The sequence below is a fragment of the Octodon degus genome, unplaced genomic scaffold, assembly GCF_000260255.1.
Source record: "Octodon degus isolate 3935 unplaced genomic scaffold, OctDeg1.0 scaffold00083, whole genome shotgun sequence".
Taxonomy (NCBI): Eukaryota; Metazoa; Chordata; class Mammalia; order Rodentia; family Octodontidae; genus Octodon; species Octodon degus.
Window position 1 is genome coordinate 10,490,831 of NW_004524659.1, and position 17,387 is coordinate 10,508,217.

A 17,387-nucleotide genomic window follows, 5' to 3' on the forward strand; every position below is an offset into this window, starting at 1 on the left:
TCTCTGTCTCTGTCTCTGTCTCTGTCTCTGTCTCTGTCTCTCGTCTCTCTCTGGCCATTTCTGGTTCTCTTTGCTCCCTGCCCATCTCCCGGTTGCTGGGTGACTCAGTGAGCTTTGCATCCGGTCTCATTCATAAATCCGGGAAGGGGTGGGGGGAAGAGAGCCAGGGTTTCTCACCCAGCCTGTGGCCTGGGCAACAGGGTGCGGAGGCAGTGTTGGGGGAATGGGAGCTGAGTTGATGGGCCCCGAGAAAATACATATGCGCAGAACCCTGCTGTGAAGGGGGACTTGGGTGGGGCTGTAGATACATGCAGGGAGGGAAGGAGACAGGGTTGAGGGGATGAGCAGAGGGGGAGGGGAAGTGGAAAACCCAGGCTGAGGAGGTGGGGACGGGGAAGATGGGGGGAAGGTGGCTATAGAGAGAAGAGGTAATGGTGGGGAAGAAGAGATGTCATAGGAAGAAAGAAGCCGTGCTAGATGAAAGTGGGCCTGAGGAGTATTGGTAGCCAGGAGTGCAGTAGGTCCAGACATGAGAGAGGAAGACAGAGGAAGGACCACACTTTGGGGAACACTGAAGGGGAGAGCAGGATTTGGGGATCACTGACTGTTGTCCCTGTCCTCACCTCCTCCAGGTACATGGTTCGGGTCCGAGCTGTGGTGATGGCCCGAGATGACTCCAGTGGGGGCTGGCTGCCTGTGGGGGGCGGGGGCCTCAGCCAGGTGAGCGTGTGTCGGGTCCGAGGGGCCAGGCCCGAGGGGGGGACCCGCCAGGGGCACTACGTCATCCACGGGGAGCGCCTCCGGGATCAGAAAGTGAGCCACCCTGGGGCGTGGGGTTGGGTGGGACCCTGGGGCGGCAGGGGAATGGGGCTGGGATGCAGAGGAGAGTCAGGACTTTTCCCAGCCTGGGGCTGTGGTGGAATGTGGGGTGAATATCTGTCCTAGGGAGAGGAGCTGGAGCTGGGAATTTCTGGAGTATGTGGGGTATCAGGCAGATTCTGTCTACTGCATCTCCTGCTGGTCCCTCCTTACTGGTCTCCCTGTCCCCTTCCTGCTCTCCCACCCAACCCCAGTCTGTTCCACAGAGGGCCTGCTTACACCCAACTCAGATCATGTCCCTCTTCCTCTCAGAACCCTCCCATGGCTCCATCTTGCTCAGAGATCCTCACTACGAGGCCCTACACCAACTGACCCCTGTCTGCCCTAAGTATCTGGAGGCATTTGCTGGGGGTCTGCTTGGAAGTGTCAAATTCGGTTGACAATTTGGGGTCAGCAGGACTAACTGGGTCATCTGGCAGGATTTGAACAGCCGATGTGGAAGTTTCACCTGGGGATGTAGTAGAAAGATTTGTATTGTTTTGAAAAGGCAGGGGCAGACTGGCTGGTGTGGTAGCACACACCTTTCTTTCATCCCAGCACTTGAAAGGCTGAGGCAGGAGGATTTCAAGTTCAGCCCCGCCTGGGGTACACAGCAAGGTCTTGTCACAAAAAAGAAAAGGGGAAGGAGAAAAGCAAAAGGGGTTGAGGGAAGAATAACATTTCACAGCAAGGGAATGATGGGGATTTGGGAAGATGGAGAGGTGTAGAGGGGTGCGAAGATGTTAAGCAGGGATATGAGGGCACATCTATGGCAGTGTAATGGCGATGCTTGAGGTAAGGTAACAGAAAATTATTGAGGCCTCAGGAGGGGATTAAGTGTAATATTTTGGTATGTTTGGTAAAGACTGAGGAGTACAACTATTAGACAGGAAGGTGGTTATCAGAAAGAGGCTACAGTATTTTTTAGACATTCAGTAAGTTTGGGGGTTCTTTCTGGGGTATCAGAGGGAGATGTTAGAAAAATGTCTGGATCAGGGATTGGGAAAGTATTAGGTATCAGATCACATTCCATAAAATTGGGTAGTCATCCTGAGATGTCAGGGTTTGGGGTACACTTGAGATGGGAAATGAGGTTGGTGGGGTACTGGAGTATGCAGAGACCCTGAGAGGGAGTCACAGGTGTGGGTGGGGAAGGAGGAGTCTGACTCAGACCTTTCTGCCCCTCAGACCACCCTGGAATGCACCCTGAGGCCAGGCTTGGTTTACAACAAAGTGAACCCCATCTTCCACCACTGGAGCTTGGGTGACTGCAAGTTTGGGCTGACGTTTCAGAGTCCCGCTGAGGCTGATGAGTTCCAGAAGAGCCTACTGGCTGCCCTGGCTGCCTTGGGCCGAGGTAAGTGCCGTGAGTGGTGAGCACTTGGGCTAGGCGGGGGTGAGGGATAGCAGAAGCCAGGCTGGGACTCATTCTGCCTTTCTCCCTGCCAGGCTCGCTCACCCCCTCCTCTTCCTCCTCCTCCTCCCCTTCCCAGGACACCGCAGAGACCCCCTGCCCTCTGACGGTGAGTCTGGGCTTCCTCCCTGCTGGGAGGTCAGGGAATGGTTCTTGGTCTATAGAACATTCTTGAGCACCTGCTGTGGCCAGCACCAGGGTGTGCACACTGGGGACATAAAATTAGATTTTCGCTATTAATGGCAATTCAATCTCAGTCTGTTTTTGTTTGTTTGTTTTTGTTTTATGGTGATACACACATTCATTTACCAATATTTATTAAGCACCTCCTGTGTACCAGGCAATGTTTTTTAGGCACTGAGGATACAGCAGTGGATAAAATAAAGTTCCTTTCTTCTTGGAACTTTTATTCTCCTGTGGAAAGGCAGGAGAAAAACAGATAGACTTTTAAAATGAATAAATATTAAAAGTGAAGGAGCCAGGCATGATGGTGTCTGCCTGTAATCCCAGCACTAGGGAGGCTGAGGCAAGAAGATCACTGTGAGTTCAGAACCAGCCTGGGCTACATAGTAAGACCTTGTCCCCTGTTCCAAAACAGACAACTACAACAATATTAAAAGAAAATGGAACAGGGGACGCAGGGGTAAGCACTTTTGCCTAGCATGTGTGAGGCCCCAGATTCTATCCCCAGAACCACAGAAGATAAAAAAGAAAGTTAACCGTGAAATGAATGACTACTCTGTGTACCAGTTACTCAGGCTCCAAACCTGGGTGTCAGTCTTAACTCCTTTTATTTTTTATCCTTCTTAGTATATTGTCTGTAAATATGGTTTTACTTTCTCATGGGGACACCTGCTTCTCTCCAACCTCATCTCCTAACTGGACCATCTTAGTGGCTTCCTGTTGTCACCCCCCAACTTATCCCCAGCTCTCTGATCCCCACTCACAGCCTGAGGGCTCGACTGTCACATCAGATCACAGCCCTCCCCTTCTCACAGCCCTCCCAGAGCTCACTCAGGGTAAGGGACAAAGTCCTTACAGTAGCACTGAGGTCCCACACCACCTGGCCCTGGGGTTCTGTCCCTACTCACTCTGCTGCAGCCACGCTGACCTCCTTATTCTCACTGCCTTCAGGGTGAGCACATTCCTCTTGCAGAGCCTTTGCATTAGCTGTTTCTGTTGTCTGGACCGCTGTTGCCCATGTCCCAGTGCCCCTTTCTTTTCCTTTTCTTTAGCTCTTGTGAGACAGGGTCTCCCTGTATTGTTCAGGCTGGCCTTGAGCTCACTGTGTACCACAGACAGGCCTTGAACTCCTGACAGTTTCTGCCTCAGTCTCCTCAGTGCTGAGATTACAGGCGTGAACGGTGAAAAGACAGTTTTCTTATCTATTGGTGTACTGCCTTTCTCCCACAGTAGAGTGTCAGCTGTAGGAGGACAAGGATCTTTTGTTGGTGTATTGTTGCATATCCAATGCCTAAAACAGTGCTTTGTATACAGTAAGTGTTTGGTAAATGTGTTGGATAAATTGAGTGACTGAATGGACGAATGCACAGGATGTTGGGTACATTTTGACACTTGCTGGTCACAGTGGGAGTTGCTGAGAATACCTAGAGGAACAGCATTGGTTCTCTGGGTGAAAAGGAGGAGAATCTCAGGATAATGGGAAGTGGAGGTAGGGCACAGACAGTTCCTGTCTTTGGCACCCTTGCTCAAAAGATGCTGTGCTCAGACCCGTGCAGCAGCCACTGTGTTGTGCATGCCACAATGCTCAGTAGATGTTTATTGAAGGCAATGAACAGATGCAGTAAGGATCAGGATCAGGTTATAGAAGGAAAAAACTAAAGATCTGAGAGTGATACTTCAGCTAGAGCCCGATTGTGATGGGGAGGAGAGCATGGCGGGGGCGGGGGTCCCCAAAAGGTTTGGTGGTAGGAATGAGGTAGGAAGGTGGCTGAATGGCCAAGGGAGAGGGGTTCTGAGAAGCGAGAAGATGCTTTGATGTTCTGTAGGTTGGTGAGCTGAGCAGTTAAGAAGAGGAGTCTAATAATAATAACCACCATTTCCAGCTCTTCCTGTACTTCGGGCACGCAGTGTGCCCTTTACAATGGGTCCTAACCACATCCTTACCAATAGGTACTATTAGGACCCCCATTTTACAGAGGAGGAAACTGAGGCTCAGAGGTGAGCTCTGAGGTGAGAGGGACTTGAACCCAGGCCTGAGCGGCCCCAGAGCCCTTGCTCTCTGTGGGAGGGGGTCTTTGTGGGGACATGGGCTGTGTGGGGGACTCTCCACTCTGATGCCGCCTATCTCCCCCAGTCCCACGTGGACAGCGACTCCTCCTCCAGTCATAGCCGCCAGGAGATGCCTCCCACTGCCGCAGCCCCCATTGCCACGGTGGAGTCTGCCTCTGTCTTCGGGCCCACCACGCCGCCCCAGCGCCGCTGCTCCTTGGCTCAGGTGCGACCCCCAGTGGAAGTTTGGGTGGAATGGGGTCTGGCGCTGGGGCCCTTAAGGGGGCTGGAGCTGAGGCCCAGGGATGTGAGAAGGGATACAGGGATTCCAGGGATGCCTGATTTGACTGCTAAGTCCGGTGGGAGAGAAGCCTAGCTTTCTCCCAGGCTTTGTGAGAGGCTTCAGATGTTTCTCCTGTTGAGATTTTGGGGAGTTCTGAATTTCAAAAAGGCTTAGGGGATGACTTGGACAATTTTCTGGGTATATTAGAGGAGGCTGATACTCGTGAAAAGTCTTCTTAGAGCTGTTTAGTTCAGGCATGGTAGTGCACACTTGTAATACTAGCACTCTAGAGGTTGGGACAGGAGGATTGCTGTGAATGCCAGGCTAGGCAGGGGTACATAAGTGAGTTCAAGACCAGCCTAAGCCTGGGAGCCTTAAGGCACTAGGATCTGGATATTCAAGGTATGAGGTTGGTGTCTGGATTCCTTGTGTCTCTGGGAAGAGAGGGTGAAGCACCTCGGGAGTGGAGCAAGCTCTGGTCTTGAAAGTCTGAATCCTGAAGGATTCTAGGAACAGGATCCTTGGAAGCCTGAGGCCTATATCTGGGTCTTGGGATTTTATTTTTGGCAGTACTAGAGAATGAGCCCAGGGCCTTCATGCTCTTTCATTTTTATTTTAATTTTGAGATTGGGCCTTATTAAGTCCCTGAGTTGCCCAAACTGTGCTAGAATTCATGATCTTCCTGCTGTAGCCTCCCAGTCATGGATCACCTGGAGCTGGTTGAAGGTTCTTCAGAGGCTGAGATAGATTGGGGTGGGGGTGGGCGAGTCACCGGCCTTGCTAACCCAGTCTCCTTGCCCTGCAGAGCTACCCTCCGCTTCTGCCGTTTACGGGGATTCCGGAGCCCTCAGATCCTGTGGCTGGGGCAGGAGGCCCGGGCTGGGGTGGCCGCGGCTATGAGGATTACCGACGCTCTGGACCACCCGCGCCCCTCGCCCTGTCCACCTGTGTTGTGCGCTTTGCCAAGACTGGCACGTTGAGGGGTGCAGCCCTGGGTCCCCCAGTGTCATTACCTGCCCCTCTTACCGAGTCTACGCCCCCAGCACCCCCGGCTCGCCCACCCCCGGGCCCCACCCCTGCACCAGCCAAGGCCTCCCCAGAGGCGGAGGAGGCTGCGCGCTGTGTGCACTGCCGAGCGCTCTTCCGCCGCCGTGCGGATGGGCGTGGGGGCCGCTGCGCCGAGGCCCCAGATCCGGGTCGCCTGCTGGTGCGACGTCTCAGCTGCCTGTGGTGCGCCGAGAGCTTGCTCTACCATTGCCTGTCAGATGCCGAGGGTGACTTCTCGGACCCGTGCGCCTGCGAGCCGGGCCACCCGCGCCCTGCTGCGCGTTGGGCAGCGCTGGCTGCGCTCTCACTGGCCGTACCCTGCCTCTGCTGCTATGCGCCCCTGCGTGCGTGCCATTGGGTTGCGGTTCGATGCGGCTGCGCAGGCTGTGGGGGTCGCCACGAGGAAGCTGCGCGATGAGGACCAGCTGGCAGGTCTGGTGGCAGGACCAGGAACCCAGCATTGAGAGTCCAGGATCCCAGACTTGGACTCGGTTTGAACATAGAATTCAAACCATGGCACATTTGGAACTTGGAGCTTGAGTTTGAACTGAGAGATCCCAGACCTGGAGCCTGGGCCCAAACCTGGGACTGATGACCTTACACCTAGCATCATTAGGATGTCTGTCAAGGGTTCTGAGTTCTGGATTCTCTATCCATTTCCCCACTGAGGAGACTCCTGACATCTCCAGACTGCATCTCAGAGGGCCCCAGGCATACACAGATCCCAGAGAGGGTCTGGAGCGTCAAACTCTTGACTCTGCCCACCTGTCCAGCCCAGACCCCTGCCACACCTGGCACCGTGAACTCTCAGATTACAGCACCGTATTTAGTCAGGAGTTGCCAATACCTGATCTTGCCTGTATCAAATTGCTCCCAGATCTTGTGACCAGAGCATCCAGGACCACTCCCAAGAGGTCCCTGTGTGTTCACCTGAGACCTGGTGTGCCCACATCTGACACATTCTGTAGCCCCAGGATCTCTAGACACCAAACCCTCCTGGGCCTGAGACTGGTATGATCTGGAATCATCCACCAGTCATTGACCCAGAGTCTACCTACTCATGAGTGTCCACAGACCTGATTTCAGTCCAGAACATCAAGATATACAGGGACTCCAGATGCTGTAGGATAGTAGACTTAAAATGTACTGGGTCCTTGGATGTGCTCAAACATGAGATATGCTCTGACCAAAATGATTTGGGAGGCCCATCCCAAGCTCAGCTAGGCTCCGGATACCAGACCCCAAGATGCTCCAGGAGCCAGGGAGTAAAGACCTCTATACACCCCACCCACCGCAAACCAGTGTTCTTGGGAGTTATGGTTCTCACTCATGGATTCTGAGGTGCCTGTTATCTGAGCTGTATGACAAAGCTGTTGGCACCTCAGCTGAAGACCCAGGTCTCAAGTCCTTAACCAGTCCCCCTAGAGCTGGATTTTGAAACCTAGAATGTCCCAGAATCAATCTCTGGCTTCCTTCCAGCCCCACATCCCTAGTCCCCGATGGTCATGGCAACCCAGACCTCTGATCTCTTGGCCCTGAGTGACCCCAAAGTGCTTTGAGAGCACTGGATTCAAGACTCCAAGGTGCCACTGATCCCCAGATGCAGCACTCAAACCCCCACAACATTGGGATTGTCCTTGATCTAAGATCTTGTTTCCCCTATACCAGAGACATTCAGATCTGCAATGCCCCAGAACCCTAGTACCTTCACACTCGAATGCTGTTGCCTCAAATTTCTTAAGCATATGAAACCCCAAGATGCCTCTACATCTGATTCCCCAGCCCCCATTTACGAATCTTTTGAGAACTGTTGTCTCTTGAATCCTGCTATCCATGGCTTCCTGAAGCCCTAAGTTTCCAGACTCCGGAGTTCTGGTCCCCAAGGCCACAGTTCAAGTCCTCCAGCAATTCTCAATCCCTACCCTTTATTCTAGGGGGAAAGTATTACCATTTTGAACCCACAGTCTTGTATTGCAGGATCCCCTGGAACTGCCCACTTCCCCCAATAGAGCCCATTTATTGCTACAGGTGATCGTATAGGCTGTTGGCTAAGCAAAAGCACACAGCTGTGGTGGTCCATGGAATACAGCAAAGGCTGCTGGCCTAGTGAGGCCTTCAGAGGAAGGCCTGCCTTTTTCTTATTTGCACAGACACCTTCTGGACTAGCTACAGCACTGTGGGGACCCTGTCAACCTGACCTTGTAGATCCTCCCCCAAACCCACTCCTGAGACTGGACCCAGGTCCAAGGCCATCCTTTCATTAACCTTTTCCATCTCAGAGTCAAGAGTTGCTTTTGAAAGACTGTTTCATGGCCCTACAAGGTTTCTCTTTTTGGGGAGAGTGGATGTCCAGGGTATCTTAAGATCTGGTATCCTGTATGAGGGGGACTAATTCCTCAGAGCAAGACAGTCTCAATTATTTCATGGGCTTGGGACCTGCACCTGGCTCCAAACATCTGGAAATGTGCAGACCTTTCTTCATTACCCAGATTTGGATGGCCTTGTGGAGTTCAAGGGATAGATCCTTCTATCGATTCTTTTAAATTATTAACTATTTATTGCATCCGGAACCTGTGAGACTCCGCTCTCCCAACCAGACCCTGGGGTGGGTGAGAGAAGGGAGGAGCATCCCTCCCATTCCCACTCTGCCCAGCTCTCATCACTGTCAGACCCACCAGAGCTGAGGGCTGAGGGACTGGGGGCTGGGGCAGCCTGGGTCCCCATCCCCCTCTCTGTGCCTCGGTCTCCCCCCCTTCCATGGTGGGCGGGGGGAAGCTCCATTATTAACCTACCTCGTTTTAGGGAGGGGTGGGATGGGACCAGAGTGCTGTATGGTGCTGTGGGGTAAAGTGGTGGGGGCTAGGGAAGGTTCCCAGCCCCCACCCCCAGCACCGTCTCTCCCAGGTCTCCCAGTCCTGCTCCCTGCTGATACCCACCTCTGATCCATGATTACCCTTCATGGCCCCCAAGTCAGGGGTACATGGAGGGCTGCCCTGGGAGCCAGGAAGACCTCAGACCCTGGAACCCCCAGGCCCAGTTTCCCAGCTGCTTGCCCCTCGGATTGGATGCTTGGCCCCAGACTTGGGGGAGGCACCCCAACATTTATCTTCCTGATCTTGATTCCAAGCCAGTCTGTGACCTCAATTTTGTTAGCATCAGTGTAGGCTGGGAGGATGGGGGCCAAAGACCCAGCCTTGTCATGGGGGAGGGGGGCATGAGATCCGCTCCAAGAAATGTCTGTGACAAAGTCTCAGTCTGTGTTCTTTATTTTCGTTGCCGCGCCTTGTCCGCTTGCAAGACTGACGCACCACCCAGCTACCTCTGTTCTCCCCCTCCACATCCTTTAGTCTCAAGCCAACTGTCCTGCTGAGTTTCCTACATGCAGCCGCTCAGCAAGTACATTCACAGTGAACCTATTACGTGCCAAGGCCTGTATAAGCGCTGGGGATAAAGCAGTGAACAGAACTGACAGAAATCCTTTGCAGAGGAGTTTATAAACTTCATACTGGGGAAAGACATTACGTAGGTGGCCTAATCTGTTTAAAATGACGTCCCATAGTGGATGAATAAAGCAAGCATAGGGGATACAGGCATTTTTAGCCAGGGTGGCCAAGTTAGACCTCATTTAGTAGCTGACATTTGTTTACTTTTTTTTTTTTTTTTGGTGGAACCAGGGATTGAACTCAGACCCTTGCGCTTGCCAGGGAAGCGCTTACTCCACTGAGCCATCTCCCCGGCTCCAGTAGCTGATATTTGAATAAAGGCATAAAGGAAGTAAAGGGTCTGTAACTGTCCACAGCATTCCAAATAAAGGAAACAGCCAATGCAAGCGCCTAAAGTAGGCGCTTGCCTGGTAAGTATGAAGAATAGGAAGGGAGGGCCAGGGAGACAGCGCAGTGAGTTCAATCCCTGGTACCCTCCCCCCCCCAAAAAAAAAGGAGTTAGCGCGTCTAGAAGACAGCAAGAAAGAAGATGAGGGCAGAGCAGCATCAGGACAGACTTGTGGGACTTTGCAGTCATTGTGCAGACTGGCTTTTTCCCTGGGTGAGGCGGGGCCACAGAAGTCGGAGCATGGGAGGGATCTGACCTGACTCACATGTCCAAGAGCCATCAAAAAAGAACACGTAAAGGCAGGGCGGGGTGACAGTGAGAAGGCTGATGTGATTGTCCAGGAGGAGACAATGGCAGATGAGACCAGGGCCAGGGTAGTGGAGTGGGGAGAAGGGAGTAGTACTGACCTACAAAGGCAGATTGGAAAGTATGGTAAATTTCTACACTTTTATACAAAAGACAAATTGGCATTAATATCCCTCAAAATCTGCTGCTCATTTTGAACACATTTAGCCCTTTGCTGTTGTCACTTTTTTTTTTTTTTTAGTTTTTAGTTTTTAGTAAGGCTCTACAGGGTCTCACTATGTAGATTGGACTTGTAGTGATTTTCCTTTGTTCAGCCTCCCAAAGAGTTAGCGCAAAGTCCTGAGTTCAATCCCCAGTACCTCAAAAAAAAAAAAAAAAAAAAAGAGTTAGCATTACAGTCCCAAAGAGCTAGGATTACAGGCGCACGCCACCGTGCCCAATCTCAAATGCAGTCTCAGCGCTTCCCAGGGGTGGGGCTGGCACAGCAGGCAGGGGATCAAACCGTGGCCACTGCCTCTGTGTAAGCATGCGCTTTAATTTGCTGAGCTATTGGGTCAGCCCCGTTGTCACTTTCTGAAGCAATTTTGGAAGTCCTCTTCCAGAAGTGTCTTTATGAGGTGTGATCAGAAATATGGTGACTGCCGCTGCCAAGTGCTGTCTAACAAACTCATAAAACATTACAGTATGTTCTCATCTACCTTATTCACCAGATCTGGCACCTGTGACTTCTGGCTTTTCTCCAAAGTCAAAATGACCCTAAAAGGTAAACATTTTGAATCAATTCAGGACATTGAGGCAGCCATGATAGTACAACTAAAGATATCCAAGAAAAAAAGACCTGCTTCAGAAAATAGCAAGAATGATGGGATAGGGGCTGGTGAGATGGCTCAGTGGTCTAAAGCACCTACTTAGAACAAGCTTAGCAAAAGCACAGGGACCGCGGTTCAATCCCCCAGCACCACATGCCAGCCAGCCCCGCCCCCTGGTGGGCTGAGCTGGCCACACACACACACACACACACACACACACACACACACAAATAAATAAAATTTTTTTTTTTAAAAAAAGAATGATGGGATAAGTGTGTTCAAAGTAAGAGCTGGAGAGACAGCTCTGTGGCATAAGCACCTGACTTGCATCCACAAGGTCCCAAATTTGAAAAAAAGCAAGGGGGAGTATTTTGGGGTAAACTGATGGTAATGTGTCTTTCACTGTAATACATTTTAATAATTTGAAAAACCTATTTTTTCCTTGTAGTTAGAGCACCCCCACATGTGTTGCACGGTGGAGGGTAGTTAAGTAGGGTCTAGCTATTTCAGACTGGCTTTGGACGAACTGCATATGCCCAGGCTGGCCTTAAGCTCATGGAGCTCCTGAATGCTGGGATTACAGGTATGCACCATGTACCTGGCTTACACTTTGTAGTTTGAAGGCAGAGCTCACAGATTTGTATATGGGGTTTGATATAAAGGAATCAAAACTGGTGAAATAGCTCAGAGTTCAGTGGGAGAGTATGTGTTCAGCATGTGCCAGGTATTGGATTCAAGTACCAAACAACAACAACAACAAAGTACAAATTTTTGGAATAAGCACATGTGTGTGGGGTGTGTGTGTGTGTGTGTGTGTGTGTGTGTGTGTGTGGTACTGGGTATCAAACCCAGGGCCTTTGTCCTAGACTATATCCTCAGCCTTTATTTATTTTTTAAGATAGGGTCTCCCTAAGTATCTAATTGCCCAGGGTAGACTTAAATTTTCCAGCCTGTTGTCCAGTTCCAGATTGATGGGTTTACAGGAGTGCACCACTATGTCCAAGTTGAGCAAATTTTAATGTTTTGTTTGGATTAAGAAATGTCTCCATGAGAGCCCAGATTTGGGACTGGCATATGGAGAATACGGAGACAGCAGATTAAAAGCAGAGTCTGCCCCTGATAAATTCTGGTTCTTCTTTCCTGAGGCTCTCAGTCCACTTCTACTCCCAGGGAAATAAAGATAATCAGAGATATAAGAACAGGAATAATAATTAATAACAATAGCAACATAGTGGCAGTAGTAACTAGGTCCAGTGGTTAAAAAGTGTGAAATTTGGTTCTGGGCACCACCATGAATTTACTGTGACCATGATTTTCCATAAATTTCTTCTGTAAATGGAGACAAGATTTTAGCCCAGTAGCAGACATTAATCAATATATGTTGTTTTTCTTGATCACGTTTTATGTGTGCTAAGCAATTTTTACATAAGAACTAATCAATCCTCATGAAGAACTTTAAGAGTAGGTATTATTACCACCCTTTGGAAGCAGTTTGGTAGGAGCTGGTGAGTGGAATCAAACTGTAACCCTGTCTGCCTGCTTCCTAGGGAGCAATCTCTTTGGCACGGTGTATCTCACCTGCTCCCTTATCCAAGGCCTAGGGATGCAGAGAGGGGAAGACCTTAGGGGCATGTTGTAATTCACGAGGATGGCCTAGCTCTAGTCATGTGAGTGGCAGGCCAGGATGCCGGGAAAGCGCAGAGGCAAATCTCTGTGTTTGGAACAAAGTTGGACGAACAACATTTACCTTGGGGAAAAGACGACTGAGGGAGACTGAGAAAAGACCTCCAAGTTACTTTTATATTATCACAATAGCGACCCTCCTTAACCCGGTCGCCAAGCGCCAGGATAACCCGCAAACTCAGTAATTTTATAACCCGACAGGTTATTTGAAGGACGGCACAGGCGGATCGGGGGAGTGGGTGGGCTCTGCCTTCACTTGCACCAATTAGAGTGCCGAAGTGCCCCGGCGGAGAGATGTTGATTGGTCGGGACTGCTACGGCGCGCGGGGTGTGGCGATGGGGCGGAGTCTGTTAGCGGCCGGAAGGGGGCGCGCGCCGCGGCCAGAGTCAACGCTTCAATGAAGGGGGCGGAGGCGCGCGAGGGGGCCGCGCTGTCCCAGGACCTGCTAGCCCTGGGGTAAGTACGGGTGTGCGACGTGCCGGTAGGTGCAGGAGGGTCAGCTTTGGGTCAGACATGGACGGAGAAGGCTTTACACTGACTCCTGCCCTGCCGCAGGTATGGGGCTTTCCCGGAGGTGGCGTCGCGGGGCACCTCATGCCCAGACTTCAGGGCGCTGTGCGCGCGGCTGGCGGCGGAGCTGGTGACTCTAGGCGCCGTGGAGCGGCAAGATGGGGGCGTCGAGGAGTTGAGCGCGGGCGACGGTGCGTGGGGAGCTGGAGGGCAGGAGGGCTGGAGGGCTGGAGTTGCGGGTCCCGCACCCTGATGTCTTCCGCCTCCCGCAGGCCCCAATGCGGAGGAGGAATTTCTTCGGCAGCTCCCCGGCCTCCTTCGGGCGTTGCACTGTCCGGATCGCGCGCTCTGCGGCGGAGAGGGACGCGCGGCCGAGTTGCGGGAGCCAAGCGCGAGCACCAGGCTGCTGCGTGAGCCCCGCCGGCCCGGGGATGCGGAAGTGGGCGAGGCCAAGGCCTCCGGAGTGGGCGGGCTTCGTGTGGTGTGGGCGGGGCCTTAGGGGAGGGATCAGGAGATTGAGGCTGGCCAGCGGGCCCGAGGTAGGTTGGGTCAGAATAGGGGCGGGTGTAGGGTTGGAATTTTAATAAGAGTCTGAAAACGCAAGTGGGTTGAATCGGAAGGGGCAGGGCACGAGTTGAATTCCCAAGAGGAGGCAGGGACCCGAGTGATGCTTACTTTGAGGCGGAGCCTGGGCTCTGGGTAAACAGAACAAAACTCGTGGAGGTCGTGGCCTTCCTCCTGCACCTGTAAAGTCCCTTTCCCTGTTTTTAGGCTTTCTCTGCTCGGAGCTCCAGGCTGCCCGCCTCTTGCGCTTGCACCCCCGTGTGGACTCTAGCCCTGTGCCTTCCCCTGGGAAAGGGAAAGAGGAAGGAGCCCACATGGTTCAGGAACTGGTCCTCACCCTCCAAGCCCTGAGACTGCCCATACCCCTTCTGGGGACCCCTGCCAGCCAACTACTCCAGGAATTACACGCCAAGGTAGAGACCCAGTCCCTTTTCTACCCCACCTTGCTTGGGGAAATGAGAGATCATTTCTCCAGAAGCAACTGTAGCAGGAGTTCCCAGCCATCAGAGTGTTTTTTCTAGCTGTAGCCTCAATTCTTGTTTTTAAGTCCTGGGTCCTCTGGGCTGAGAGGAACAGGAGCCCATGGAGCTGTCAGTCCTGTTTCTGCCTCAGTTGACCTCTGACTTCTCCCATCAGATCTCTGAGCTGCTGCCTTCCCTGCCCCCAGGGTCCATGCAGCCCCTCCTCAGCTACCCACTGGATGCACCCCAATGGGTAAGATTGTGTATCACTGTGTGTGAACAGTGTTCTCATCCAGAGAAGGGGGTGAGAGGTGCCGCTTGCATGACTGAGACCTTTTCTACCAGGAAGCACTGGAGTCTCTTTCCCAAAGCCTGAAAGATCAGTACTCCTGCCGCCGCTGCCTTCTTCTCAAGCGTCTGGACCTTACAACATCCGCTTTCCACTGGACTGACCGGGCAGAGGTGCGAGCAAAGGACCCTGGCGGGAACAGAGAAGCCCAGTATTAGGGGCCACAGCGGCAGGGAGACGGAATGAAGGCCAGGAAGGAATATTACCTCTTCAAGGTTCTGAGGCATAGGCCATTTTGAGACTCTTGTAAGGCTTGAAGCTTTTGTGATCTCAAGATCTTCCAAGAAATTCTAGCTGTGAGCTGGGAGTGTTGTTAGTATTCACCATACCCCTTTGGAGTGATGTAGGCAGAGAGGGTGCCTTAGTCTGTTTTGTGTTACTGTGACAAACTATCCAAGCCTGGATGCTTTATAAGGAAAAGAGGTTTATCTTGGTGTATGGGTTTGGAGACTGAGAAATCCAGGCTTGGGCACCCAGATCTGGTGAGATGTTATGCTCCATCATAGAATGGTAAACCACATCACAGTAAGTACACTCACTACAAGAGTGGTTAACCTGGAAGCAGACAAATGTGAAGTGGCTCATTTTATAATGAGCTTAATAGCCTATCCAGGCCAGTGAGACCTAACCCACTCTTGCAACACTGCACTGATCCCTTCCAAAGGTGACACCTTCATGACCTAATTAGCTCCCCACAGAGAAAGGTTCCAAAAGTTCTCTGTGCCAGTGCACTGGGACCAGGCTTTTAACACATGGCCCTTTGGAGAACAGAGTGGGAATGATAGGTCCCACTCGGGGAGGGCTCTTGTACCTTTTCCATGTGCCCCATCCCCAGGCCCAAGGAAAGGCTATGAAGACAGTGCTGACCCCACTCCGAGCGGTTCTCACCCCAAAATCTGACATCTCCATCGCACATGTTCTGGCTGCCCGTGCTGATCTTTCTCGACTGGTTCCAGCCACCAGTATGGCAGCCCGCCGAGGGACATGCTGTGCTATCAACAAGGTGGGCGCTAGGGGTAGGGAAGGGCTCAGCATCTGGGGCCTTCACATTGGCCTTTCAGCCCTTGCCCTGGTCCACACTTGTCCTTTTCTCTCCTGATTCCTGTTCCCATGTTCTCCCTGCTTCCTGGCCTCCAGACACACCACCCCTGATCTCCCCACTTCCTGAGACAGAAGGAACTTCCAAACCTCAGAATCTGGGCATGAAGTTTTCTAGTTCAGAATCCTTCTGTGGCTCCCTAGCGCTTTGAAACCAAAATCCTGCTGTGAGTCAGCACCTTCCTCTTTAGCTTGGGTTTAAACTCCTTCCCTATTACTTCACCCTGTCTTTTTTATTAATTTTTAACTGCTTTAAAACAGAAATACTGTTTTAATGATTAAATACATAGTCTCATACCTCTGGTTAAGCAGTCTTAAACTTGTGTTGCACAAATTGCTAAGTACTTAGAAAAAAACCCCACTACTTTGCTAGAAGTGTTGTATAAAGCCCATAAATGAAACACAAAATCAAGTTGCTCTCTGAACTTGTCACTGCCACCCTTCCTTTATTTTCTGTCCTTTGAGGCCCTTGGAGCCTCAAAAGTGTGTGTGTGGAACCGGGGATTGCACTCAGGCCCTTGCGCTTGCCAAGGAAGCACTTACTCTATTGAGCCATCTCCCCGGCCCCGGTATCTTCCATCAGTCCAGCCCCTATGTGCAAATAATCAACACTCACTTTTCCTTCAGCCTGGAGCTGTTCCCTTTACTCTCTGGCTCCTTTACCCAAGATATATTTCTTTCTCTGACACTCAAGTCTAACCAACTCTCAGGTACTTATGGGTGATGTGCCAGACCGAGGGGGCCGCCCAAATGAGCTGGAAGCGCCCATGCCCACCTGGCAGAGCCGGAGAGAAGATGGAGGAGGGCGGAGAACAGGCCGCCAGCACTGGGGCCAAAAGAAGAAAAAGAAGAAGTAAAGGAAGATGAGGGCGTCTGAGATGCTGATGGCAGTTGGAGGGTTTTCCCTGGCATCTGGCACCCAAGCCCCTCCATCCTATTCTGAAGTTCTCCAGATGTCATGTACCCATCTACTACTCAACACCAGAACCATGTTCTATGGAAAATAAATTTAATTTTCAATAGGAGTGGGACCTGTTTCTGTGGGAGCCAGGTCAGAGGTACGTGGTTTGTGGAGGGGTGGGGGTGGGGGTCTCTGCCTTAGCTCTGGCCAGATCCCTGCCCCTCTGACTCTACAAAGTCTTTCATTTTTCAGCAACACACCTGTCCCTGTGGGTGTGGGGAAGGGCACATTTAGATACAAGACAGGACTTACCATGTTTCTACCCTGAGCCAACCCTGTTCTAAGCACGGGGGATACAACGTGGAGGACCCAAGAGTTCCCACCCACCTGAAACTGACATTCCTGGTGAGGGGGGCAGATGCCATACAAGATAAACAGGCGAAATACAAGATTGTCACAGAAGAGAAGCACTATGGAAAAAATAAAGGCGGCAAGATTGGCAGTGGGGAGGACCATGTCTTTGAGTATGGTTAAGGAAGGCCTCACAAAGGGGATATGACTATAGCCAAGTGCCAGACAGGAGTTCAGAGGTCTCATGGGAAGAGCATTCCAAACAGAGGGAACAGCTGGTGCAAAGGTCCTGAGGTAGGAGTATTTGTTCAAGAACACTGAGGCCAATGTAGCTGAAGCAGGATAAGTGATGAGGTAAGGGGTAGGGGCAAGGTCGGGGACATGATGGGGGAAGATCATGTGGGGCTTTCAGGGCAACAGTGTGGACTGGTTTTGCCCCTGAGCAGGGGTTGGATGGGACCTAGTTCATTCTTACAGGTTCTAGGTGTTTCTCGGCCTTCTCTGCTGTCTCAGCGACCCCACTTTCAGAACTCTGCCCACTCCAGCTGTGCCCCTCTGTCCCTCTCCAGTGTGTGTTTAGCACATTGGCCTAGAGTTTCAAGCATAGAGGACCAAGATTTTTGTTTTGTTTTTTAAAGCTGGATCTTGCTATGTAGTTCAGGCTGGCCTTGAAGTCACCATGGAGTCCA

The 17,387-nt window shown here is 51.8% G+C and overlaps 2 protein-coding genes across 4 annotated transcripts in view; both read left to right on the forward strand.

Moving 5' to 3' along the window:
* The window catches only part of Spred3 (sprouty related EVH1 domain containing 3), a 7,532-nt gene extending 1,076 nt beyond the window's left edge, over window positions 1-6,456 (forward strand). For 2 of the 3 annotated variants that reach the window (XM_023721636.1, XM_004636776.2), the window contains exons 2-6: window positions 633-813; window positions 2,047-2,215; window positions 2,308-2,381; window positions 4,590-4,730; window positions 5,593-6,456. In XM_023721636.1, the coding sequence (XP_023577404.1) occupies window positions 637-813; window positions 2,047-2,215; window positions 2,308-2,381; window positions 4,590-4,730; window positions 5,593-6,252 (1,221 nt within the window). In that variant the 5' untranslated portion in view covers window positions 633-636 and the 3' untranslated portion in view covers window positions 6,253-6,456. The remainder of the gene's footprint in view (window positions 1-632; window positions 814-2,046; window positions 2,216-2,307; window positions 2,382-4,589; window positions 4,731-5,592) is intronic. The other variant, XM_023721637.1, reaches the window with a different exon arrangement.
* Window positions 6,457-12,670: 6,214 nt separating this feature from the next.
* Fam98c (family with sequence similarity 98 member C) lies at window positions 12,671-17,383 on the forward strand. The gene is made up of 8 exons (XM_023721548.1): window positions 12,671-12,920; window positions 13,020-13,165; window positions 13,247-13,384; window positions 13,746-13,951; window positions 14,175-14,252; window positions 14,345-14,461; window positions 15,184-15,351; window positions 16,157-17,383. The coding sequence occupies exons 1-8, from the start codon at window positions 12,862-12,864 to the stop codon at window positions 16,301-16,303; spliced, it is 1,059 nt and encodes a 352-aa protein (XP_023577316.1). The 5' UTR covers window positions 12,671-12,861; the 3' UTR covers window positions 16,304-17,383.
* The last annotated feature ends 4 nt before the right edge of the window (window positions 17,384-17,387 follow it).

Coding starts and splice junctions, on each gene's coding strand:
- Fam98c (XM_023721548.1), top strand. CDS start 12,862: ATGAAGGGGGCGGAGGCGCGCGAGGGGGCCGCGCTGTCCCAGGACCTG. Junction 14,253..14,344: donor CACTGGATGCACCCCAATGG/GTAAGATTGTGT, acceptor CTTTTCTACCAG/GAAGCACTGGAGTCTCTTTC. Junction 15,352..16,156: donor CATGCTGTGCTATCAACAAG/GTGGGCGCTAGG, acceptor ACCAACTCTCAG/GTACTTATGGGTGATGTGCC.